At 31.7% G+C, this 25,658-nt stretch overlaps 2 protein-coding genes across 4 annotated transcripts in view; one reads left to right on the top strand and one right to left on the bottom strand.

Moving 5' to 3' along the window:
- The first annotated feature begins 5,657 nt into the window (after positions 1–5,657).
- On the top strand, positions 5,658–8,102 carry LOC110626659 (aldehyde dehydrogenase family 7 member B4). Its single transcript, XM_043961827.1, has 7 exons — positions 5,658–5,860; positions 5,954–6,118; positions 6,569–6,709; positions 6,967–7,064; positions 7,352–7,501; positions 7,687–7,756; positions 7,847–8,102. Exons 1-6 carry the CDS (start codon positions 5,669–5,671, stop codon positions 7,742–7,744), a joined length of 804 nt encoding a protein of 267 aa, XP_043817762.1. The 5' UTR covers positions 5,658–5,668; the 3' UTR covers positions 7,745–7,756; positions 7,847–8,102.
- A 758-nt stretch (positions 8,103–8,860) lies between these two features.
- LOC110626326 (spore wall protein 2-like) overlaps positions 8,861–25,658 on the bottom strand; it is a 57,125-nt gene continuing 40,327 nt past the window's right edge. For all 3 annotated transcript variants that reach the window (XM_043961830.1, XM_043961828.1, XM_043961831.1), the window contains one exon: positions 8,861–9,104. In XM_043961830.1, coding sequence (XP_043817765.1) covers positions 9,088–9,104 — 17 coding nt within the window. In that variant the 3' untranslated portion in view covers positions 8,861–9,087. The remainder of the gene's footprint in view (positions 9,105–25,658) is intronic.

The following is a 25,658-nucleotide window of genomic DNA, read 5'->3' as shown; positions in this document are numbered from 1 at the left end:
TTCTTTGCAAAAGACTAATATTCCATTTGGAGAATATAGTAAAGTATATCCCACTAATCTCAAATGATTCCTGGACTTATGGTGATTTGATTGCAGGTGTCATTTAACAAATATCTTCCTTGGAAATTGATTGTTTTATCAATACTGTAGAAAGTGGAATCCTGGACATTGAAAGCCTAGGAACCAACAACTTTTTCTAGACCCTACTCCCAAATTGCACAGGCTTTGTAATGATGCAACTCCCATACTCAACTGTTGTTGGCTCGAGAAATTACATTTTGTTTCTCAACTCTTTTGAGAATCAATTGCAGCTCAATTTGGGTCTGTGTGGCTTGCGGAGGAAAAGATTGAGACAGATGCCTGAAAGAAGATATTGTAACATCTAGTAGTAGAATCCATAAGAAAAAAGTTTGTATAGATGGAAACCTGAGAGTCAAGCAGCAGGTTAGGAGATCCTGTAATTGTTTCTGACAATGCGATACCACAGAGTGTCCGGGAGGATCTAACAGCTCGAAACCTTGCTCAAGCATCATATGTTTTGCTATTTACAAAATTTTCTTAGTAATCTCAATAACAATTGCAACAGACTCATATGCACCTATTGATGAAGGTAGCAGGAATAGTATTCCGAACGAGAACATTCAAAACGAAAATAAAATTGTTTCTTAAGAGGAAGCAGAAAATATAATTGACATGTATCTACCACAAGCATCTAACTACAAGCAAGAATTGGAGAGTAAAGAATAATAGACAATTTCCTAGTCCACCGTATAGTCTACAATAGTTTAGAATGGTTCATTATAAGATTATAAAAGGACTATTTGATACTAATGTGCTAATATATTGAATTTAAAATAAAGAAGTCATCAGTATAAAGAATTGTTTTGGCTAGAAGTAAAGGAGCAAGAGGATCAAATGCCAACAATAAAAGGTGATGCCCAAAAAGAAATTTCATATATCACTTTAGCCAAACTTATTAGAATTTGAGCTCGAAGACAATTTTTTTTTTGTTGAGAGATAAGTAATGTTAGGAATAAGAAATATATCAAATTCATTAGCCTCTAAATATTAAGAAAGCCTTTTCAAAATGTTGTTTAGATTTGGATGAATGTTTTTTTATTATTATCAATATGTATTATTATTTAGATCAAGATAAACTTTTTAGTTATATCAATGTGTTATTTTATTATTATTTAAATTAGAATAAACTTTATAGTTATTATTAAAGAGGGTAGTACTTTTAATTTATTAGAATTTTTTTTGTTATTGTAAACCCTTTATCATATATATGATATTAATTTATGAGTAATAATGCAAGTTAAGAGCTCCTCATCCTGTGACGCAATCCACTGTTAAAACTTATTGGAGAATGGATAGAGAAGGAGTTTATCTGAAGGGAGCTCTTAACACCTCATATTCGTTAACGGAGAGTCTTAAATCTCAAATTTGATTTAACTTATTAATTTTTTTCTCGATCGTCATCGCTCTCATATTTTAATTTTAATTAATATCATGAAATATCCTATTAAGAAAGTATGATTAGAATACATATATCTCTTTTATTATTATTATTAGTATGTGTTTATGTTTTCTTACATGATTAGAGAGTGATTGCAATATTTGATATGTTTTGCATTGAACATTTATGCATGAGTACTGTAAATATTGTTTCTATGGCATCGCAGAAGTAACTTTTACAAAACGGATTTGGGCGGATTCGGATTTGAAAAATTTTACCCGTCTCGGATTCGGGTAGGGTTCGGGGTTAGGTGATCGGATACCCGTTACCCGAACCCGATTAGTTATACTTCAAAACTAACCCTAAATTCCCTTATCCCTAATTCATTTTCTCATTTTACTCGAGCTTCTGCCTCTCTCCCCCCTTCCCTTCCCATAATTTCCAATCGACACCTCTCCCCCACTTCACTGCCGGCAGCCCAGTCCGCACCGGCGACATCTCCTTTCTCTCCCTAGAGACGATAAATCTTCTATCTCCCCAGTCAGCGATATCTCCTTCTCTCTTTCCAGTCGGCGATATCTTCCACTTCCCAGTCAAGGCCTCTCTCCCCCACTTGCGGTCAGCAATATCTCCTTCTCTCTCTCATCTACTCGTTCCTCTCTCCCCCACTTCACTGACGACTGGAGACAACCCGTGCCTCTCCCCAATCGGCGTCAGCAACATCTTCTTTTACTGAAATCTCTTCGGGTATGTTAACTTCATTTTTTTATACTGCATAAACACATCAAAGATACATAGAAATAGTTTTTTAGAATTTATAAACTATTAATCTAATTATTTAGATATTGTTAAAAAATTTAACTATTTGTTATTTGGGTTATAATATGTGAATTTTTAATTTTTTATCATTGAATTGAATTATAAAAATAGGGAGCTTGTTATTTGGATTATAATATGTAAATTTTTAATTTTTTATCATTGAATTGAATTATAAAAATCGGGTTCGGTCGGGTTCGGGTAGTGTGCGGGTATTGCTAAACGGATTTGGAACGGGTACGGATAGTAAAATTAAAGCACTAAACGGATTTGGGACGGATTTGAAAATTTTATATATAATCGGGTTCGGATTTGGGTACTCCCAATTTCGCGGGTACCCTACCCGTTGCCATCCCTAGTAACTTTCTAGTGATAGTATATATAAAATAATAATAATAATAAAGAAATTGATTTGCCAAATTAAAGTGTACATGTCTTCCTGCACAGTGGAGGAAGTTGCTTCCACGCCATTCGATTCTTTCAATTATATGTATTTTCTCTTTGGTAGCATCTTTCTTATTTATTTAAAATAAAATGCTAACATACTTGGAAACCCTAATGGTGTTACTTTTAGTATTTTTCTTTGAAATGAATATCTCAAAGCAGTTATAATTAATTACATAATTTAACCCAATAACCATAATAACGGATTTATAAGTATACATAATTTATATGTATTACATTCATAAATTGTATATAAAAAATTAAAATAAATATAATATAAAATTAATTTTTATATGAAAATGAGTACAAATTATTTAAAAAAAAATTTGAAGTAGAATTTCAAACCTCCTATCAAAGATGGTGTAGGACCTTCACTTTGAATTGGATGTGGAATTGAAATCCTACGTCGGCAATTCAGTGGAATTAAGTGTAATATATATATCCAACAATAACTTTGATAAGCTTCTGTTTAATTTTATATCAAACAAATTAATAAAATGGGACTAAATGGATTGGCAAAGTCATAAATTGAGTGATTTCACTTTTCATCTCCCCTCCATGTATTACTTCATCCTAGCTGCTGAGAATTTCCTCCCTTACGCCAACATCTAAGGAAGCCTTGCTGTTGGAGAAGATTTGATTAGCTCTGTTTTATCGAGTCTTGAGCAATATTAAGGACAAAGCACAGTTCATGGAAGATGATTATGTGTACTGGGGCATAGGTAATTATTAAACCTGGAAATGTTGATAAATTCCCAATTTTAGGATATAAAACAAGATTGAAAGAAAATCTAATGAGACAGAATGATGAAAATGAGGCCAAGAAAGCCACAAAATGTAAGAGCTTCAATGGGTCCAAGCTTTGGTTGAGCTGACTTGTCCGATTGTGATCCAAGCATTGGTTAATATCCACTTGGATCCATGCAAAATCATAAGACAAGTTACCAACCATGCAGTGAAGGCGGTCCAGAATCTTCTGTATGGCAAGTCACTTGACAAGAGAGATGAGTGCCACTTCCACTGTCTCAAGTGTTGCTGCTGTCTGAGTTGTCAATGCTATGCGTTCTACTGGTGAGATCTAATGAAACCCTTTGCCAGCATTCCTCTCATGGGTCACCGTGTCTAAGTCCCCATCATATGTTTGCCAAGAAATGGTGAATTATTAGCTAGGGTTGCAGATAAGTTCTGATCAATTGAAGCATATTCTTTGTTCTTATTGATAGAAATTAACCATTTTTTTTAAAAAAATATTTTTCTACTCGTACAAATCCTTGGAAAAAGAAATGATCATCTACAATAAATATCATCTACAATAAATAAACAAATAAGCATCCATTAGCTTGAAAAACAACAAAAATCAATTATAATTAATTTCAAACTGAAGTAAACTTTTAAAATTACCTTCCTTTGTTGGTTTCTTTAACCTGAAAATATGGAATGTAGTCTTGTCGTTATTACCAAGAATCACACTATGGAATGTAGAGATCATGTAGTCCCAGGTGGGCTGTAGTTTCTCTCTTGGGCCATATTTAATCCAACATATCTAATATTTCAAACATAAGAATTCTTCTCTCAATTGTCTGAGATTTCTGGATCGCAAACCAAATTGGAAATTTGCAAGGATTCCAAATTTGAATACTTTTACAAATTAATATTTATTTTAAGATAGTGTAATGATTTTCAAATAAACAAGTCACATATAAATTCAGATTTTTCCTGTTGGGATCCGAGTGAATTTCTGTCATGATGACACTTCATTTGTTGCTTTCATACGGTTGAGGTAATGAAGAAGAATGCAGTAGCCTGTGAAGATCTGACTTGCAGTTAAAACCTTCATTGGTTGTTGATATAGTTACTTTTGGAAGGCTGTTGATTTGGGATTGATCATTTCTGTAACTTTGAAATACCAAGTACTCCTAAACTGTATGACATGAGTTTAGTCCAGCATTGAATATAATATTATCATTGAAGATCCAACATGAGTTGCTAGATTTGTTACTTTTGGCCGCATAGCTTCAGATTTGAGAGGACTTTAGATTTGAGAGGACTTTCTGCGTCAACTTTGGCTTCTGGTAGAGGGGATAAACGATTCCAACAATGCTAACAAAATATATTATTGCGAAAAAATTATCAAGTCGTTCTAAATTCAAAAATTGAGCACACACATCATCATATTGTTTCTTTAGAGTGACTCAAATTTTAGAAAATGTATCACTCTTTCGCCATTTCAAAATCTAATACTTATTGTTCTTTTCAATAACCATCACTTTCATATTTTGATTTAATTGATATCATAAAATAAATAAGCTATTAAGAAAGCGCGATTAGAGTAAATATGTTTCTTTTATTATTATATTGAATAAGCTATTAAGAAAGCGCGATTAGAGTAAATATTTTGACTAAGCTGGTAGCTGGAGTGCTAGAAAAGAACAGCTTACCTCCTGCAATTTTTACATCCTTTTGTGGTGGTGCTGACATTGGTCAAGCAATAGCAAAAGACACACGCATTCCTCTGGTTTCATTTACTGGCAGTTCAAAGGTATCTCAATATTGTGCCTTGTTAGAAATTCCTTCATTGTTAGCCTTGTCTTTTGTGCTTGGTCATTTTATTTGTGAAATTTGATCTATATACTAATCTTTGAGCCATTAAATATATCTGTTTTATACCATGAAGTTCTGTATATATAATACATATGTTCAGAAATCTTTTGGGACTGGATTATTTCTGGTCTTCTCATCTAATTAATAAAATGTGCAGTTAATATATTTAGATCCATGGCAGTTTCAACTTATGAAATATTATATTTTTCTCTGTTCTCTTAGAAATGCGTCCTGTTTGATATTTTTGTCTTGTTTGCTCTGGATTTATAATTATATGAAATCATATTACACTTGTGCATTGACAAGAGTAATCCACTATAATTTATCTGATAATTTCTCAAGGAAACTATGCATATTCTACAGGTTGGCTTGATGGTGCAACAAACAGTGAATCAGAGATTCGGTAAATGCTTGCTTGAACTAAGTGGAAACAATGCTATAATAGTAATGGATGATGCAGATATTCAGTTAGCTGTTCGTTCCATTTTGTTTGCTGCTGTTGGGACAGCTGGTCAGCGGTGCACAACATGTCGTAGGCTGGTATGCTGATGAGTGTAATATTTTATTTGGAGTCACATGGTTATACTAGTAAAAAATTTACTTATAGAACTTTTCCTTGCTTGTGTTTTGAAGCTTCTTCACGAGAGCATATATGACAGAGTAATTGATCAACTACTTAGTGTATATAAACAAGTTAAAGTTGGGGATCCGTTGGAAAAAGGTACCTTGCTTGGGCCATTGCATACTTCTGAATCAAGAAAGAATTTTGAAAAGGGAATAGAGACCATTAAGTCCAAGGTATGCTGTAGTTTCCCTCTTTGGCCATATTTATCCAGCATATACATTATTTCAAACATAAGAATTCTTCTCTTGTCAATTGCTTGAGCTTTCCAGGTTGCAGAACAAATTGGGAATTTGCAAGGACTTCAAATGGTTATTGGACAAATCATTTGAAAACCCTAACAAATTAAATTTTAATTTAAGATAAGTGTAACGATTTTCAAATAAACAAGTCTTGTATGAAGTCAGATTTTGCCTGCTGGGATCCGAGTGAATTCCAGTCAAGATGACACTTAATTTGTTGCTTTGATATGGTTGAGGTAATCAAGAAAAATGCTGTAGCATGTGAAGATCTAACTTGTAGTTGAAACCTTCATTGGTTATTGATTTAGTCACATATGAATGGCTTTTGATTTGGGATTGAATCATTTGGTCAACTATGTTAATCTACCATCTATAATTTTGCAGGGAGGTAAGATCCTAACAGGCGGTTCTGTTATAGAATCCGAAGGCAATTATGTTCAGCCTACAATTGTTGAGATTTCGCCAAAGGCAGATGTCGTTAAGGAGGAGTTATTTGCTCCTGTTCTTTATGTTATGAAATTTCAGGTAGCCTCTTGGTTAAGTCTTTTTGTTTGGTGGGTTTTTAAAGTAAAGGCAATTGAAATTTTCTTAATTGTCAAGGTTCAAATTATAGTATTTCAATCACTATTGTTTTAATTGTAATTGGCCCCCTTTTTTTTGTCATAGTTTTGTTTTTTTAAAAAAATCATTTTGATGCCTTAACCTATTAATTTTTATATATTTTCTGTCATTTTGCTGGATTTTGTTTGAGCTGCTTTGTGGAAACTTGGTTGTTCGTGCAGACTTTACAAGACGCGATTGAAATAAACAATTCAGTGCCTCAAGGACTAAGCAGTTCGATCTTCACCCGCAAACCTGAAGTTATCTTCAAATGGATCGGGTTAGTGTTTCTACCATGAATGTAGAGTTAAATATATATTTTGATTCGCATTTTATCTTCAAAAGCTTTGGATGAGGGGGATGTTTATAGCTGCTTATCTTCAGAATTTCAAATCCTTCTGCATCATGTTTGGGGTGAAATTTTTTAATTGGAACATCTATGGTAACTTTTCTTATTCTGGCATCAAAATCTAAATAGAAATAAGTTCTTCACAATACATGAGCTCAAATTATTTGTATTTTCTCTCGGAATATTCCATTTTTCTCACTCAAATAGACATAATGCAGGCCACAAGGAAGTGACTGTGGCATTGTGAATGTAAATATACCAACAAATGGTGCTGAAATTGGTGGTGCTTTCGGCGGCGAAAAAGCTACAGGAGGTGGCCGTGAAGCAGGAAGTGATTCTTGGAAACAGTACATGCGACGATCGACTTGGTAAATTTGATTAAACACTCCAATGGCTTCATTTGCCTTATCATCTCAATTTGCATGGCTCGGTCAGATATTTTGCATTGTAAAAATTCAGTTATGCCTTTCAAATCAATCTCTCATCTGATACGCCATAAAAAGAAGGAAATTAATTATTTTATTTATTTATTTTTATAATTGTTCACTGGCAGTACTATAAATTACGGGAATGAATTACCACTAGCACAAGGCATCAACTTCGGCTCATAGAAACACATTAAGGTCAAGTACAAGTACAAGGATTTTTCTAGTATGCCTAAAATTTAGTTCTGCCTTTATTTATTTATTTATTTTTATTTTATGTCATTGCAGAAGCATTCTGGGAGGTTGAGAGCAAAGCTTCGGGCTTAGAGCTTTTGTGATTACAACTAGATTTTAGCTAGTGAAAGAGTCGCTTGACAAATTATATTGATAATAATAGTTCACTGCTTCATCCAAATTTAAATTGTTTTTTTATTTTCCATTTCTTATTTTACATAAGTGTATGAAATGGTTCTATATGTCATAGTTATAATAAACAAAATATTTTAAAAAATCATTGAATGAGGGAAAGTGAGGTATTTATCTATCATTCAATACCTTAATAATTAAAATTAAATAAAAAGATATTGGGAAATATTATTAAAAAATTTGCTCCCACTCTTTCATCAAATAAAGGGCTTTTTTTTTTATAAAAGAAATTCATTGAATTTTTAAAAATATTTAACTTTGCATTTTTTTGGCCGGATTAAAGAGATAGGAAAATTAAAAGAGTTGAATTCAGGATCTTCATGGTTTAATTTTGGTGGAATTACTACAGGTATAAGTCCGTTTATCCTTGTAAAATAAAATATGAAAGAGTGTATTGAATTAAATTATTTTTTTGTTCAGATGATTGTTTGTAATCACAAGGTGGGTTTTGTTTTTTCGGGTTAAAGATATAACATTAACAAGAAGCAGGTTACAGATTACATGCCTATGGCCCTAAAGGCTCACAGCAACTAACCCCCTAAAGACGCAATAAGCAGTGAAGCGCCCTATACAAACTAAACTGAAGAGACTAGTCTACTGGGGATTCGACCAGTCATGGAAGATCCAAAAACAAGCTCCCGCTTAACAGATGTCACCCTAGGCTCTTGATCTGGCAAAATGGAAACGATAAGGAGAAACTTCAGAGGAATTTCGTTTAAGCTATCTCATTCTCTTGTAGACGTTGAAGAAGCGGGAGCCAAAACCAAGTAAACGTATCCAAAGGTGCCAAGACCAAACCAAATTGGAATCTGTTGAGTCCAATGAAATTTATTTCTAAAATAATTTGTTCTGTCTTATGTTTTGGCACTTGGAAAAGGTAGTAATCTGTGGATGTTATTGAAACAAAATGTATTACAAACGACCACAGACATTATTCATAGCATGTCGGTTTGCTGGTTTTATTGTGATACGGCCGCAAAACAACAGCTTCTTCCTCTTTATCAATGAAATATGCGGTTAACAAAAAAAGATGGCTAAATACTAGACATAGGCAAATAACACAGCTTTTTTTCTTACAAGCATATTCCAGTATCCTCCATATTTCAATTAGCTTGGTCATCTACAACAAATAAATAAACAAATAAGAATCAATTAGCATGTTCATCTTTAAAAAAAAAAAAAAAACAGGACAAAGCAATTAGCAACCAAAAAATAAGCAATGAAATTCGTATATATATCATTGAGCTTCACAAGAGAAATACCCTGCGTTGTTGGTTCCTTTTAACCTGAAAATCTCGACATCAGTCGTGTTATTACCAGTAATCACACTACGGAAGACCCTAGTTTGATATTCTTTAGTTTCTGCCGGAGTCAAATCTTCAGCTTTGAAAGTCATGTGATACAAACCAATTGATTCAACATTTGCCTTGACAAGTTCAAGAAAATTGTAACTGGTATCCGCCCGCCGGGATACTTTAGCATTGGAATCGGAATGTTGTTTTTTCGCATAATTAACTATGCTATTAATTAATTAAAATATTTATATATTTTTCAAATTATATTAAAATATCTTTATATTTTAATTGAATTAATTAAAAAGACAACTGTTCATTCTTATTCTCTTTAGGCCTTCATGTTAAAGTTAAAGAATGATTCTTTTAGATAGAGTGATTAAAAAAATTGTGTTGTACTTTTTCTCAATTTTATTATATACTTTGAAGATAACCAATTCAAATATTTATTTAAAAATTTTTAAAGGTATTATTCAGTCATTAAAATTTTCATTAATTTACTAATAAATACATCGCTTGTCATATTATCTTCATATTAACAATATAATATAAAATAATTATAAAAAAATTGAACACTTTATATAATTCTTTATAATTTTTCATAGTTAATTTTATTCTATCCTTTTAAAATTTTTACTAATCATATCAAACTGATTAAAAAATCATTAATTCATTTTTATATCGATAATAGAAACACCACATAATCATAACACATATTATAAATTTGATTAAAAAGTAAAATTTATTCTCAAATTATAATACTGAAATTTATTCTTTAAAAGTAAAATTTATTTTTAAATCATAACACTGAAATTTATTATTCTCAAATCATAAAACAGAGTTAAAATATTAAATTTATCTTTTGTATCCGATAGTTTAGTTTATCCATACAAAGAAAATGAAAAGTTAGAAACCTTTATTGCTATAACAAGGCAATTTTAATTATTTGTTTATTATTAGAGTACATAAGAATACCATTATTGAGGAGAATACATAAAATCTAAAATTTAGTATTAGAAAAATTGTACTAATCTAAATTTTTGTAATATATAGGTTTGCATTTATAAATGTAATTAATTTCATTTTAATTTATAAGCCTACTTTAAAACCGAATAGAAAAAAAAAGTCATTTTTATGTATAATAATATATATTCATTATTGGTTTTCTCTTTCTTTTATAAATAAAGATAAATGTTGGTCTATAGCCATAATGGTCATCACTGAAATTCAATGGAACATAATTCTTACTAAGAATAATGGTGACTCTTGAGGTTGACCAATTAAACAAAGTTTAGGCTTGCATTTATGTTTCATTAGTTCTCTCTCATATCTAAAGCCTATCATAACTGCAAGCTTTAACAGCTCATAACCAATTACTTGCTCAGGTTTCTCCAAGTCACCAATTTCATAATTTGCTTAGGGCAATAGAACTATTGATTCACCACCCTGGAGATACTAGGCATTCAAAGCTTTATCAACACTCTTCTCATCTTTGAAAACTACATAAGAGACATCAACGTTTGGGGTGGGTTTTCAAAGTCCACTTCAATGTTTGTGCTAAGCAAGCCATAGGAGACATCAACGTTTCTCTAGATACTATACTCGTCTTTTATGCCTCAACCGAGAAAACTATTACCCTTAAGGTGGAGGGTAACAACACAATTGATAATATTCAGGTGAAAAAATTAGGCCAAAAAGATATCCATTAGACCAATGCTGATCTTCATAGGAAAGTGTCTAGAAGATCGCCAAAATCTGGCTAATTAAAACATTCGAAAGGAGTCCACTCTCCACCTTCTCAGGCTTCACGGAGGAGTGCAGATATTAGTGAAGACATTAACCATTAAAAGAAAAAAAAAATTTAGGGGCAAACTAATCTGTTAAAAGAAATAATGCCTAATTACATATAGTACGCTTGTATTTTCTTTAGAATTTTAATATAAGTTAAAAGAGTTTTATTTTTCAAAGATAAAAGTTTCATGATCTATCCATAAAATATTGAGACTGGAAAGGCTAATTCTCAACCATATCAAACAAACTATTGTCCCCATTATCTACAAACTCTCTAACAAAAAAAAGTTGTAAAAGCAACCCTATAGACATGCTGTCAGTTGCATAAAGCACCTTCAAGTATCCTCATATCTCAATCAGCTTTATTATCTACAGTAAATAAACAAATAAGCATAAGTTAGCTTGTTCATTAAAAGAAAGGCAAAAAAGTAACAGCACAAGCAAATTAACTGAATTATGGGAGTGAATGTTATAGACAACATAGATAAATTATAATTAATTTCAAACTCAAGTTTAGGTAATGCTAACTGTGAACCACAGGGAAAAAAGTGCAACAATTATCCCATCAATACAGGTAATATCAACCATAAAAAGGTTGTCAAAACAAATAACACAGAAGATATAAAAAAGATAAAGCTATATAAAAGACAACAGAAAATAAAAAAATAAGCTAACTATTAACATAAATCAATTACCTTTGTTTGTTGGTTCTTTTAACCTGAGAAACATCTTCAGCTCTGAAAGTTATGTGATACAAAGCAACTGATTCGGCATTTGCCTTGATAATGTCAAGGAGTCTCAGATTTGCACCCTACACAAAAATTTTGTTAAATAAAATGTAAAATAGATATGTAATTAATAATCCGAAATATAGAAAAAAAACCAAGGCAAATACAATTAAAAAATATATATGCTAAATAAATATTTATGTATAACCGGTGAGAAATTCATTCAGTAGAGGATAATATTTACAATATTTAGCATCTAAGATTAGCAACACACCTTTCTATTCTGTTCCTCGATAGCATAGACAAGGGCCTCTTTGCAGCCTATAGTAAATTCATCATCGTCATCTTCAAGATCTACATGAAAAGCAACACCCAGAAAAAATTCTCCGTCACCTGACTTTGGATAGTCATCAAAATCAAAACCCTGGAGAAGAAGGTTGTCCAATCCGTTAAGAATGCAATTGTACATGAAGAAAAACTACAAAGGAAAAATAGTTATATATAATTACATCGGTTTCCTTATACTGTCGTCTGAAATTAATATAGACTTCCCTCTGGTTGCCCTCATAGTCAGGGTCATCATAGCCGTAAGGTTCATCTTCGTTCCTGACAAGGATAGGTCTCGTACTATTCTCACTGTCAGAGCTATCCTCTTCACCGTCGGAGCTCTCCTCAAAGTCTTCACCGTCGGAGCTCTCCTCAACGTCTCCACCGTCGGAGCCCTCCTCAACGTCTCCACCGTCGCAGCCCACCTCAACGTCTTCACCGTCGCAACCCTCCTCAACGTCTCCACCGATGGACTTATCGGCAACTTTAACCCCCTCACTATCGGCAAATTTTACCTCTTCAACTGTGGTGTTATCGGCAACTCCTCCTTCGTAAAGCATGGGTAGACCCTCTGTTGATTTGGGATTCATCACTTTTCTTGATGTTCAACTATGTTAATTTAGGATTAATATATTTACTTCAAATTTTTTTGCTTATTATAAGTATTTTTTTTTAAATACAGTTTATTTATTAATTTATTAATATACTCATATTTCAAATATATTAAAAAATAAAATTAATTTTAAAATAATTTAATAAGTAGAATTGTTTAATTTTAGTATTATTGATATAAGCTTATAATATATTGTGAAAATAATATTTTTTCAAGTATACTAACTACATTTTTTTACTAAATATAAAAGTAGAATTAATCTATTTTTACGGAAAAAGTCTTTAAAAAGTTTATAGTATAAAAATAATAAAATAAAAAATATATATATATTGCTATAAATTTTTATAGTGAGTTTTAACATATATAATATTTTAATTATTAATCTTATAAGAAATATATACTTTAATATATATGACTAAGCATATTTAATCAATTATTAATATTTAATTCTATTATTTAACCAATTATTCACATTTTTATGCTAAAAAATATTTTTCTAATAGATATAGTTATAATATATTAAAATTATAAATTTATAAATTAAAAATATAAATCATATTTATTTGCTCTTTTATCAAATTTTGGTAATACCATTGACTCTAATTATGTTTAAAACTTTAGTTTAGTTCATATTAATATAAATCCTTCATTTTTTAATTAAAATTAAAATGACCTATTTTATTTTTTTAAAAAAATATAGATAAATATTATTTTTCACAAAAATATAATATTTATATATCCATTTTATATAAAACTCAATACAATCAAAATTTTATATATTTCTTCATACAATTCTCACTTTTTCATTTTTAAATAATTAGTGTTTTGAATTTTTTTATTATTCTTTTAACATTTAACATGACATACAATACTTATTCGCGAATTCAACCCTTTTAAATACATAAAAATTGGATTGGGAATTATTGAAATATTAAAACTATTTGAGTCAAATGATTCTCCTTCACCGCAAGCATCATTGCCGTCACCCACCATCTTTTATGTTGAAACTTAATAATTTATTATTAAATATTAATAATATATGATATTAAGTATTAAAATTTTTAATTTTTTTTAATACAATTAATTTTGATGATGTATGATTTCATGCTCATTTAATATTTGAAATTTTTAAATTTTTTACTCTAAATTAAAAATCATATATATCACTCGAATTTTTAATTTTCCTTCATAATTATCTTTTTTTAGATAATACGTTGCATATTTTATTAATATATAAAGTAAAATATATTGATAAAATTAAACGTTTTATTTTATATAAAAATGTTTTTTAATATTATTTTAAATTTCAAAAGATAAATTTCAAATAGACCCATTTTTACAAAAGTAAGAAAATATCGATTATTTGTATTTTTAATAAATTAAATATTAATTTTATAATTTTAAGTATAAAAATATTTATTATTCAGAAAGGAAAATAACAATAAAAGCAAACTCATCATCTTCTCATCTACTTGTTTCCCGTTTCAGATTTCCCAAATTAAAACCAAGCTTCTTCCTACTTCTCAAATTTATGTAATAGAAAAAAAAAAACTAAAAATTAAAATTAAGGAGTTGCTCCCCAATCATTGTTTCATTTTCTTCTTACAAGCCCTAACAATTGAAGCTCTAAGAGACTAATATAACACTTTGAAATGGTTCATTCATCCATCAGTTTAGTAGATACATCATGATCTATTCGTTCATCATTCAATAAATATATCATGATTTAATCGTTCATCTATTCAGTAAAACCACCAATGATCCGTTGATCCATACATTCGATAAAACTATTATAGAACTAAAGGCACGTGTTCGATCGATAATATAGCTTATCCATTCGACTACATGACTGATTCATAGAGGTGTAAATGAATCAAGCCGAGTGGAGTTCTAAAGAGTTCAAGTTTGGTTCGTTAAAATCTTTTCGAGTTCGAGCCGAACTCGAGTTCTACTCATTTTGAATTTGAACTGATTATTAATAAGTTCAAAATCGGCTCGTTTAGCAAACAAATTTAGATGAGTCGAGCTTTTATCGAGTTTGATCTCGAATAGTTCAATTTATTTACATGTATAATGAGTTTTAATTTAAAATTAGGAAGTTTAAAATTAAATAATTTTAGCTAAATATATATATATATATATATATATATAAATTAGCTCGTTAACGTATAAAGATTAGTTTTTAAATCTTAACGATCTAAATATATACAAGTTTTAATAATATAATTAAACTACATAGAGTTGAATTTTAGAAAATTTAGATTTGGTTCATGAAAATATATACAGCGCTTGAGTTTATTTCTCTTATGATATTAATCTCAGTCTGCTTAAGGAGACTGTTCATGAGCCTACTTATGAACTCGAAAACGAGGCTAGCTCACGAGTCTTAATGATCCGAATATTATGCAATTCAAAATTGAATCATTTACTAAATGAGCCTAAAAATTAAACTCGAACTTGACTCGTTTAGAAATTGAGTCTGTCATAACCTTCATTTAGTCCTATTAAGATTGCATGAGTCTGTCCTCATTATCTAGATTTGCCATCAATCTAGCTGCTCCATAGGTAAATTTAGGAAAAGGTCGCAAATATAACGATTCATCGCATTTCTTCTTCATCTTGGTAAAGTAAATAATTAAGGATATGTGTAATACCCGGCTAGACCCCAGCATCGGAATTCCTACCTTCCGGCGGAATCTCTGTTGGAATCCGGAATTCTCGGATGTCAGAGCCTTCTAGAAGGGTAAAATAAGGTTTTCATAAAATATTTTAATGTTTTTAAGGTTTTAAGAAAGAAAGAAAATTGAGTTTTTGAAAGAAAAAGCCATGGAGAAAAAACTCAGGTTCGGCAGCCGAACCTCAAGTTCGGCCGCCGAACATGGGGAGCTTGCAGAAGCTCTTTTGGCCCCCGAAGGTGGTCTGGCCAGCCACCTATAAAAGACCTCTTGTCCGAAAATGGGCGAGTTTTCTCTCTCTATTTTCGGGCATAGGTGAGATTTCGCCCTCCCATGGTTGATTTCGTGTTTTCCTTCAATCCCTTCAAGTTTTTTATGAGTTTTTACTTTGTTTTGAAGATTTTTGAGCTAAGATCAAGGTTTTAGAAGTTTGGAGACCTCCGGAGACCTATCCTCCTAATCTCCAAGTTTGGATCACATCTCCTCTCGATCTTCAAGAGGTAAGTGTAGATCGTCGTCTTCTTTTATGTTTTAAGTAAGTTTTAAGAAGGGGTTAAGAGTTTTGATGCATGTTTAGGCTAGTTGTAAAATGTTAGGGTTTATGAGTGTTTGTTGATAAATGGTATGTTTATGTGTTGTTTGTTGGGGTTTAAAGTTTTATGCCCCTATATGCATGAATGAGTGTATATGCATGTTTTAGAATAGTTGAATGCATGTTGTGAGGTTTTTGGTGGCTGGATGTGAGAGGCAGAATCGGGTTCTGCCATTCTGGAGAACCCAGGTTCGGCCGCTGAAGCAAGGTTTGGCCGCCGAACCTGCCTGTGGAGGCAGCTTTAGGCCGCCTAAACTCGCCTCCGAAAGTTGGACTTTCGGCTCTGGAGGGGAGCTTCGGCCGCCGAACCTGCCCTCGAAGGTTAGTGACTTTCGGATCTGTGAAGGCTTTCAGCCGCCGAACCTGCCCCCTAAAGTGCCTGACTTCCGGATCTGTAGGGACCTTCAGCCACCGAACCTGCCGCCGAAAGTTTCCTGCCCAACCTTCCTTTGCCTGTTTTCTATGCATGTTTTATGATGTTTTAGGGGGTTTTTAGGGAGATGTTTAGAGTCATGTTAGAGTGTGTTTGGTCCCTCATTTGAGTCCACTTGTGTAGGATCGGACCCGAGGAATCGAGGAGGCCAGCAGTGTTAGCTGTTTCAAAGTCAGTCCAGCGTCGGCCAGAGGTGAGTAGAACTGAACTATGTTTTAAAGTAAATGAAATTTTTAGCATGTTCATGCATCACAAATGCCATGATATGTAATAGGTTGTCTTGCATTAGAATTCACGAATATGATGCATTGCATATTATGATGTTGATGTGGATGGATATTGGATGACCCACTAGCCCTCGCTATGATATGATATGATATGATATGATAAGGAAGTCCAGGGCTGCCCATTCCACGCGTCCTGGCACAATGTAAGGAAGTCCAAGGCTGCCTATTCCATGCGTCCTGGCATTATGCTATGTTTAAGAGGAAGTCCTGAAGAGCTCCGTCGAGGGCCGAACATTTATTGAATTATGTAGAGGGTTATTGGTGACAATTCCATCCTTGATGTGAATTGTTTGTGATGTGATGCATTTCATGAAAGCATTTGTTATTAAATTGTTTTACTGTTCTGCTCACTGGGCTTTAGTAGTTTACCCCTTTCCCCTAACCCCCAGGTTTGCAGGGTCAGAGATAGCAAAAAGTCAGCAAGGGTAATGGTTATGTAATATGTAATAGATTAGTAGTGGACATGAAATGAAATGTAATGTGATGTAATGTAATGAATTGAGGATTAGTATTGTGCTTAGCCTTAATGTTTGTTGTAAATCCCAGTTGTACATGGTCTTTATGTAAATATTTTTATTAAGATGATATGTGGAACCAAACTTGATATATGATATGTTGACCCACTAGAGCATTTGATGAGGGCTCTAGTATGAGATTTTATGTTTACAGTTATGGTGCATGTACAGGTCAAGCTTGAAGTATGAAAAGTTTAAATTTTTTTATGAAATTGTATGATCATGTATGAGATTTATCAGGTATGACAGGATGTATATTAGGCTTGTTACGGGTTCCGACGACCTTAAGTCGATCTGAATCCTAGCGTCGATAGCGGTCCGATTTCCGGGTCGTTACAATATGTTTCTTTGATTGAGAGCACATATATCTTTCTTGATATCACCATGGATTTTTTTAGTAGAAAATTATTGTCTAGGTCTCTCTACACAGATCCAAAGCATATCAAGAGATCTATTACATATGAAGCCTACCAATTTGTATGAAAAATCTATCTATTTGTTGGTTCACATGAACCGGATACGGGCAAGAATGATACTTTTGTAACCAATGTTATTTGTGCTAGTCATCTTCATCCTTTTCTTCAGTATTCTTTAATATTCCTTTTGTGAGAGTTTAATAAGGCATAGAATGTTTGAATAATAATGCATTTAATACAAAGCAATAGAGACAAAAAAAAAAAAAAAACCTTCACTTAATGTGTATATAAAAAATATCATTTCTAAAACACAACATTACAAGTGATTCATGCATTTTCTCTTCACGATTAGTTCTTCCCAATTCTCGTATTATTATTATTATTATTATTACTATTACTATTATTATATGTCTATATTTGCCACTTTGCTTTATTGCAGGAAAATAAATTTAAGAAGAGAAAGAATTAAAAAAGAGTGATTGCAAATAGTTGATATTTTTTGTATCCAACATTTATATATGCGATGCTGTAAATAATTTTTTTAAGACATCGCAGATAATTTTCTAGTAATGATATATATAATAATAAAGAAATTAATTTATTAAATTAAAGTGTACATGCCTTCCTGCAATACAATATTCTTTAAATTATATGAATTTTTCCCTTTGTTGCATCTTTTTTATTTATTTAAAATAAAATGTCAAAACCCCTAAAATGGATGATGCTGATTTGTTATATGATGCTTTAGATTTATCCTTACAAAGAAAAGGAAAGGCTAGCATGAGAAGGACTATTTTGTGCTTGTTGCTTTAACAAACTTCTAATTCAAGGACTGAAAGTAAAACGTAAAATAATAATAATAATTATAGGCTAAGGTTACCAGTTTTGTCTTTTAACAAAAAAGAAAAGTTTTCTTTCTTTTTTATTTTAAATAAAAGTAAAATTTTAAAAACATTTAATTAAAATTCAAAATAAAGATGGAGAGAAATTTAGAAAATATTAAATTGTTCAAGGTTCCCCTAATTGTTCTAAGGTTCAAATTGTAGTATTTTTCGATAGAGGAATTGATCGTCGGTGCTTGGTGTGAAAGAATGCTACGCTTGGGTTTGTTTGGGTCTTCTCTCTTTTTCTAGCTTCTTTTTGTTTTCTCCCTCCCTTTGGGGCAGGGAGTGTCCACGTCCTTTGTGGCTTTCCCTCGCTACTGTAGAACGGCAACCGTTTCAGTTTTCTTCTAGTTTTCTTTGTTCTGTTTGTTTTTTACAGATTCTTATTGCTTCTTTGTGAGGGATGCTGTTCTGGATCTGGAAGAGGGCTTGGTGGTTCTTCTTTGATTTTCCGAGAGGATTTGATAGATGTGACGCGAGGTACCGCACCGCTACGTGCAATGATTTACGCTCTCAGAGGCCAACGAATGATCGAGACTCTGCGGCGTCGCCCTCCTTGTGTGCTTCAGGGTTTATTATGAACCACACTCTGTTACTGTTCATCTTAAGAGCTTCTCTGTTTCACGGTCGACGCATGCATGCTTGTTTTGTTGTGGTTTCTATCATCTTCTGGTTGATGTTGTTGTGCTTGTTCGACGATTTTGGCGGTCGTTGTAGGTGCGTGAAAATTTCTGTGGCAGGCTGGACTTGGCTGTTGGACCTTAGACCATTGCGGGCTGGTGGAGTTGTAGGATTATGAGTTTGGCTTTGAAAATTGCAATATATTTGCATAGTTAAAAATTGTAGTATCCTAAACAATGTTTAATTTGTAATTTGCTACATGCTTTTTTGTTTTTTTTTTTTTTCTCTTAATTCTAAGATTTCTATTTGGTATTTTAACCTTTATTTGTATATTTTTTTCCATCGTTTTTGTTGGATTTTTGTTGAGCTTCTTTCTAAAGACCTCCTTGTTTGCACATACTCTACAAAGAGCAATTGTTATAAAAATTCAGTGCCTCAAGTACTAAGCAGTTCTACCTTCAAACGCAAACCTGAATCTTTCAACTTTCCTCTATTTTTTTTTTTTTTTGCGATTCAATTGGTATTTAACTCGATGTTGCTTTTTAGTATTTTTCCAATATTCTACATTAAATAAATTATTAAAATAGACCTGTCACCATTTAAATGGATCGGCAAAGTCATACATTGAGTCGTCGAACTCTTTGCGTTTCGATTGATCCGTAAAGAAAGTTGCTTCTGCCTGTAATGCCATTCAATTCTTCCAATTATATATATTTTCTCCTTAATAGCATCTTTCTTATTTATTTAAAATAAAATGTTAACATATTCATAAGCCCTAAAATAGATGGTGTGCTGATTTAGTATAAAAAATTAAAGATAGAGATCAATTTAGTACAAATTTATCTTTTATGTTTGATAGTCTAGATTTATCCTTAGAAAGAAAATGAAAGCCATTATTACTATAACAATCCAAGAATTGCAAATAAAATATATATGAAAAAAAAATTAAAGGCTAAGATCAAAGAGTACAAATTTTACCTTTTAACAAAAACAAAAGCTTTTTTTAATAAAAAAGAGAATTGAAAAATTGATGATAAATCTAATTAAAATTAAAAATAAAGGTGGAGAGAAATTTAGAAAATATTAAATCAAAAGGGTTGAACTAAAATTAAAACCTAATTGAAAAAGTGGAGATTAAAAATCAGACTTTAATATTACATGTGTGTTTTTAATTATTATTTTTATGAAATAAAATATTTGTATAATTTAAATATAAATCAATACCATAAAATTGATAATTTAATATATATGTAATTGAATTTATTATATTTATATCAAAATACTTTTTTTAAATATATTGATATACTTGTACTATGTTGTATTTGTATAATATGTAGTAATTTTTTTAAGGTAATTATGTAGTAATTATATAAATTACTTAATATTTAAAAGATGGTTAAATGTATAATATTGTTAAATTAAACAGACACCTTTTTAACGTGTCAACAAAACCAACTATTATAGAAAAAGACAAAAATCAATATACCCATATTTCCCTCATTGTCCCAGTAACTCCTGAATTGCCTTGCCAACGCACTGTTGCTCTTCATTTTTCCTGTCAAAGAGCTTTTCATCCTAGTGCCGCTGGACTCCATTTCTTTTATTTCTCATCAACATTGGTAAGTTTTTTTTTATTATTGTTTTAGTTGTCCATGTATTAACTAATATCTTTGAGCAGTATGCTATTTAAAAATCTATTGGAGTTATTTCGAGATGTACTTTTACCTATAAAACTCTAGACTAGGAAAGATAATAGTATTGTCAATCCTCCTTCAAAATGCCTTCAAGTAGCCAATATCCACAAATGGAAAGGATATGATATGTATGGCATAATTAATAGTTTGGAAAGCTGCTATATTGTAGGTCTTTTAAATGATTTTTTTCCTTCTGCTTTTCCAGTGGGTTTTCTAAGTTTTTTTGTTAGCCTGGTAATGAGTTAGTTGGTAACGTATTATTGATTTTGTAGTTTGGAGCTTCATAATATATAGAACCCAACCCTTCAGTTATTTTAAGTCCCTCTCTCCATTCACTGTTTAGTATGTAGTATTTATATATATATTATATATAAATTGCTTAAATTTTTTCTATTATTGAACATAATCATTTTGTTATATCTTTTAAATGATTTTTTTTCTTCTGCTTTTCCAGTGGGTTTTCTAGGTTTTTTTGTTAGCCTATTAATGGTTTGGTTGGTAATGTATTGATTTTGTAGTTTAAAGTTGCATAATGTATAGAACCCAATCCCTCAGTTATTTTAAGTCCCTCCCTTCATTTACTGTTTAGTATGTAGTCTTTATATTTATATATATAAATTACTTATATTTTCTATATTATTGAACACAATCATTTTGTTATGTCTTTTAAATGATTTTTTTCCTTCTGCTTTTCCAGTGGGTTTTCTTAGGTTTTTTGTTGGCCTAGTAATGGGTTAGTTGGTAATGTATTGATTTTGTAGTTTGGAGTTGCATAATATATAGAACCCAACCCCTCAGTTATTTTAAGTCCCTCCCTCCGTTTACAGTGTAGTATGTAGTCTTTATATATATAAATAAATTGCTTATATTTTCTCTATTATTGAACACAATCATTTTGTTATATCTTTTAAATGATTTTTTTCCTTCTGCTTTTCCAGTGGGTTTTTAGGTTTTTTTATTAGCCTGGTAATGGGTTAGTTGGTAATGTATTGATTTTGTAATTTGGAGTTGCATAATATATAGAACCCAACCCTCTCAGTTATTTTAAGTCCCTCCCTCCATTTACTGTTTAGTACGTAGTCTTTATATATATATATAAATTGCTTATATTTTCTCTATTATTGAACACAATCATTTTGTTATGTCTTTTAAATGATTTTTTTCCTTCTGCTTCCAGTGGTTTTCTAGGATTTTTTGTTAGTCTGGTAATGAGTTAGTTGGTAATGTATTGATTTTGTAATTTGGAGTTGCATAATATATAAATAAATAAAAAAGAAATACTTAATATGTTATACTCGGACAATCCATCTATATTTCATTCATAGACTGTCGAAGCATTATACTTGAATTGTGATATTATGTTGGGTTTATCTATTAATCCTAGGTCTGGAGCTTTACTGACTATTTCCCTATGGGATATAGGATTTATTTGCCGTGGATAATTTTTCTTTAGTTTTATTCCAAAATTTCCTTGGTACTAAACTTGATTTTATACAATTTAGATCTGCTCCTGTGTCAAACAGTGCTATAGTATCTATAATAAAATTTTCTGATAATTTTATCTTTAATTTTATTAAGTAAAGAATTATGAATGATATTTTCAATCCCTATTCAAAATTCTGTATAGTTTATATAGATGATGTTCTTATATTCAGCCAGACCATAGATGAACATTTTAAGCATTTAAAAACTTTCAATATGATCATAAGGAAAAATGGTCTAGCATTAAGTAAAACTACTTAACTGAAAATCTCTTTCCTCAGTTTTTATTACATAATCAGTTTTAAAAACATTGAATTTTGAGATTTTATAAATCTGTTCTTTATCTACTTTAGGAATTTCCCATTCATCTATGGCTTTTACAAAATCTTCTAGAATTAATTCTTTTTTATTTATTACCCTTTTTATTTCTGAAGACTCTGAATCATCCGATTTTACTGTACTTGCAGATCTACACAAGAAAAGATCCATTTCTAAAATTTTGAACTATGTTGCGGCCACTGCCTGTTATACCCTAAGATGCCTAACACAATTGGCTAACACGGCTAACATGGCCTGGCATTGAGCCTTTTGGGCTCCAAATGTGGGCTCTCCTTGCATTGTCAATTTACCAGCATATGAGGTTTCAAGAAATTGGGCCTTTTTAATGATCCATTGTTTTACTATTTCTTCCGTGGTCGGGTTTCTGAAAGATCCCCACCATTTTATCTTGTGCTTCTTTTATTAAGTATTTTCTGGAAGTTATCTCTTGTAATAACATTATAAAATTATTATCCATATCTTTATTATCTAATTGTCTTATATCATTCTAGTCATCCTCATCTTCCTTTTCTTCATTAGATGAAGAAGACGACTCAGTTATATCTGTTCTTCTAGAATTTTAATCCTTAATTATTTCTGCTACTTGTATAAGCCCGTGTTAACGGCACCTTTATCTTCTCCCCCCACAATCTGACTTAACTCTGGGGATCCCAGGTTAAGGTTGCAGGAGCCCAAGCCTTTAAAATTTTTAAAATTTATTATTTAAGTAATTGGTTTTTTATATGGTGGCAATCTAGAGGTATTACTGAAGATATTTTATCCCAGGAATTACTCCATATATATCAATATTTCAAGACTAATTATAAACCACCTCAAAGTGAAAAGTATATACCACCTTTGATGTATTTTTGTCTAAATTTCTTTTTACCTTGAGTATATCAATGGTATTTTGATTTTCAGTATGTGACAGAATTGAATATCCCTGTTATAGTAAAGAAGCACAAGATAAAATGGTGGGGATCTTTCAGAAACCCAACCACGGAAGAAACAGTAAAACAATGGATCATTAAAAAGGCCCAAGATCAGGAACAGTTAGACATACTAAATTCAATTCAGATAAATAGTGAAGGAGAACCAATATTCAATGAGTTAGGAGAAACCATTCAGGATGCAGTATCAGCTCTGATCCTAACTATTTCCTTACATTTTATAGGAGATCCATCTCATTTAAAAGATAAGAATGTCGAGTTATTAAGTAACTTAAAATGTAAAAAATTAAGTAATTTCCAGAACTATAAAACAACATTTTTTAAATGATTTTTTTCCTTCTGCTTCTAGTGGGTTTTCTAGGTTTTTTTGTTAGCCTGGTAATGGGTTAGTTGGTAATTTATTGATTTTGTAGTTTGGAGCTGCATAATATATAGAACCCAACCCCTCAGTTATTTTAAGTCCCTCCCTCCATTCACTGTTTAGTATGTAGTATTTATATATATATATATAAATTGCTTAAATTTTCTCTATTATTGAACACAATCATTTTGTTATGTCTTTTAAATGATTTTATTTCTTCTGCTTTTCCAGTGGGTTTTCTAGGTTTTTTTGTTAGCCTTGTAATGGTTTGGTTGGTAATGTATTGATTTTGTAGTTTAGAGTTGCATAATATATAGAACCCAACCCCTCAGTTATTTTAAGTCCCTCCCTTCATTTACTGTTTAGTATGTAGTCTTTATATTTATATATATAAATTACTTATATTTTTTATATTATTGAACACAATCATTTTGTTATGTCTTTTAAATGATTTTTTTCCTTCTGCTTTTCCAGTGGGTTTTCTAGATTTTTTTGTTGGCCTGGTAATGGGTTAGTTGGTAATGTATTGATTTTGTAGTTTGGAGTTGCATAATATATAGAACCCAACCCCTCAGTTATTTTAAGTCCCTCCCTCTGTTTACTGTTTAGTATGTAGTCTTTATATATATATATATAAATTGCTTATATTTTCTCTATTATTGAACACAATCATTTTGTTATGTCTTTTAAATGATTTTTTTCTTCTGCTTTTCCAGTGGGTTTTCTAGGTTTTTTTGTTATCCTGGTAATGGGTTGGTTGGTAATGTATTGATTTTGTAGTTTGGAGTTGCATAATATATAAAACCCAACCCCCTCAGTTATTTTAAGTCCCTCCTTCTTTTTACTGTTTAGTATGTAGTCTTTATATATATATATATATAAATTGCTTATATTTTCTTTATTATTGAACACAATAATTTTGTTATGTCTTTTAAATGATTTTTTTCCTTCTGCTTTTCCAGTGGGTTTTTTAGATTTTTTTGTTAGCCTGGTGATGATCTGAGATCCAGAAAGTAGGGTTTTACAAGGGTTTTTTGAACTTGGAAAAAAACTCCTGTGAGGAGAGTGCTTCTCCTTTTATCCCTTTCCTTTTGTCTGCTAATGACGTATAACGAAATTTCCGTTATTGGGCCACGTGTCTCTGTCATATAGATATGGACGTACGAGGATATCAGATTTCCTGCTACATGCGTAACGGCCATTTAATTCCTCCCTGGTACGCATGCGGGTGGGCCCACCAGTCGGATGGACTGGCCACTTTTCTTCTTCCGGACCGAGCTGGAAGACGAGGTTAAGGCTGAGCCTAGTGGAGGCCTGGTTATTGGGCTGAAAGGCTGGGCCGACCGGATAGAAGAATCTAGGTGAAGTTCGGTCCCTCAGCTGAGCGGGCTGGACATGGCTCCTTGAGGGAGACTTAAAAGCCTTCAGATCGTGGGCTATATCCATGGGCTTGGCCTTAGAACGGGGTGAGGAAATCCAGCGGTCATCAATTGCCCCTTTACCTTCTCGTCAGTTATTGCCCAACTGATGAGGGGGTAAATACCAAGAGTCATCATGACCGCGCCGCCCAAGGACAGTTTCCTCAAAACGCCTCTTTGTCTCATTACTGTTTCAAATTTCAAATTCTCCAGCTTTCTCGAAACTTTTGCTCTCCTCTTCGTTCTCCTCTGCTTGTCCGCCCTAACTGCCTTTCAG

This window comes from Manihot esculenta, chromosome 11, assembly GCF_001659605.2.
Source record: "Manihot esculenta cultivar AM560-2 chromosome 11, M.esculenta_v8, whole genome shotgun sequence".
Classification (NCBI taxonomy): Eukaryota; Viridiplantae; Streptophyta; class Magnoliopsida; order Malpighiales; family Euphorbiaceae; genus Manihot; species Manihot esculenta.
Note: the sequence above shows the minus strand (reverse complement) of the source record. Positions and strands in the feature narration are given on the sequence as shown.

Excerpts from the sequence above, each read along its gene's own strand:
- LOC110626659 (XM_043961827.1), top strand. The coding sequence starts at position 5,669 with ATGCATATTCTACAGGTTGGCTTGATGGTGCAACAAACAGTGAATCAG. Across the intron at positions 6,710-6,966 it reads TTTATGTTATGAAATTTCAG|ACTTTACAAGACGCGATTGA; the intron begins GTAGCCTCTTGG and ends TTGTTCGTGCAG. Across the intron at positions 7,065-7,351 it reads GTTATCTTCAAATGGATCGG|GCCACAAGGAAGTGACTGTG; the intron begins GTTAGTGTTTCT and ends GACATAATGCAG.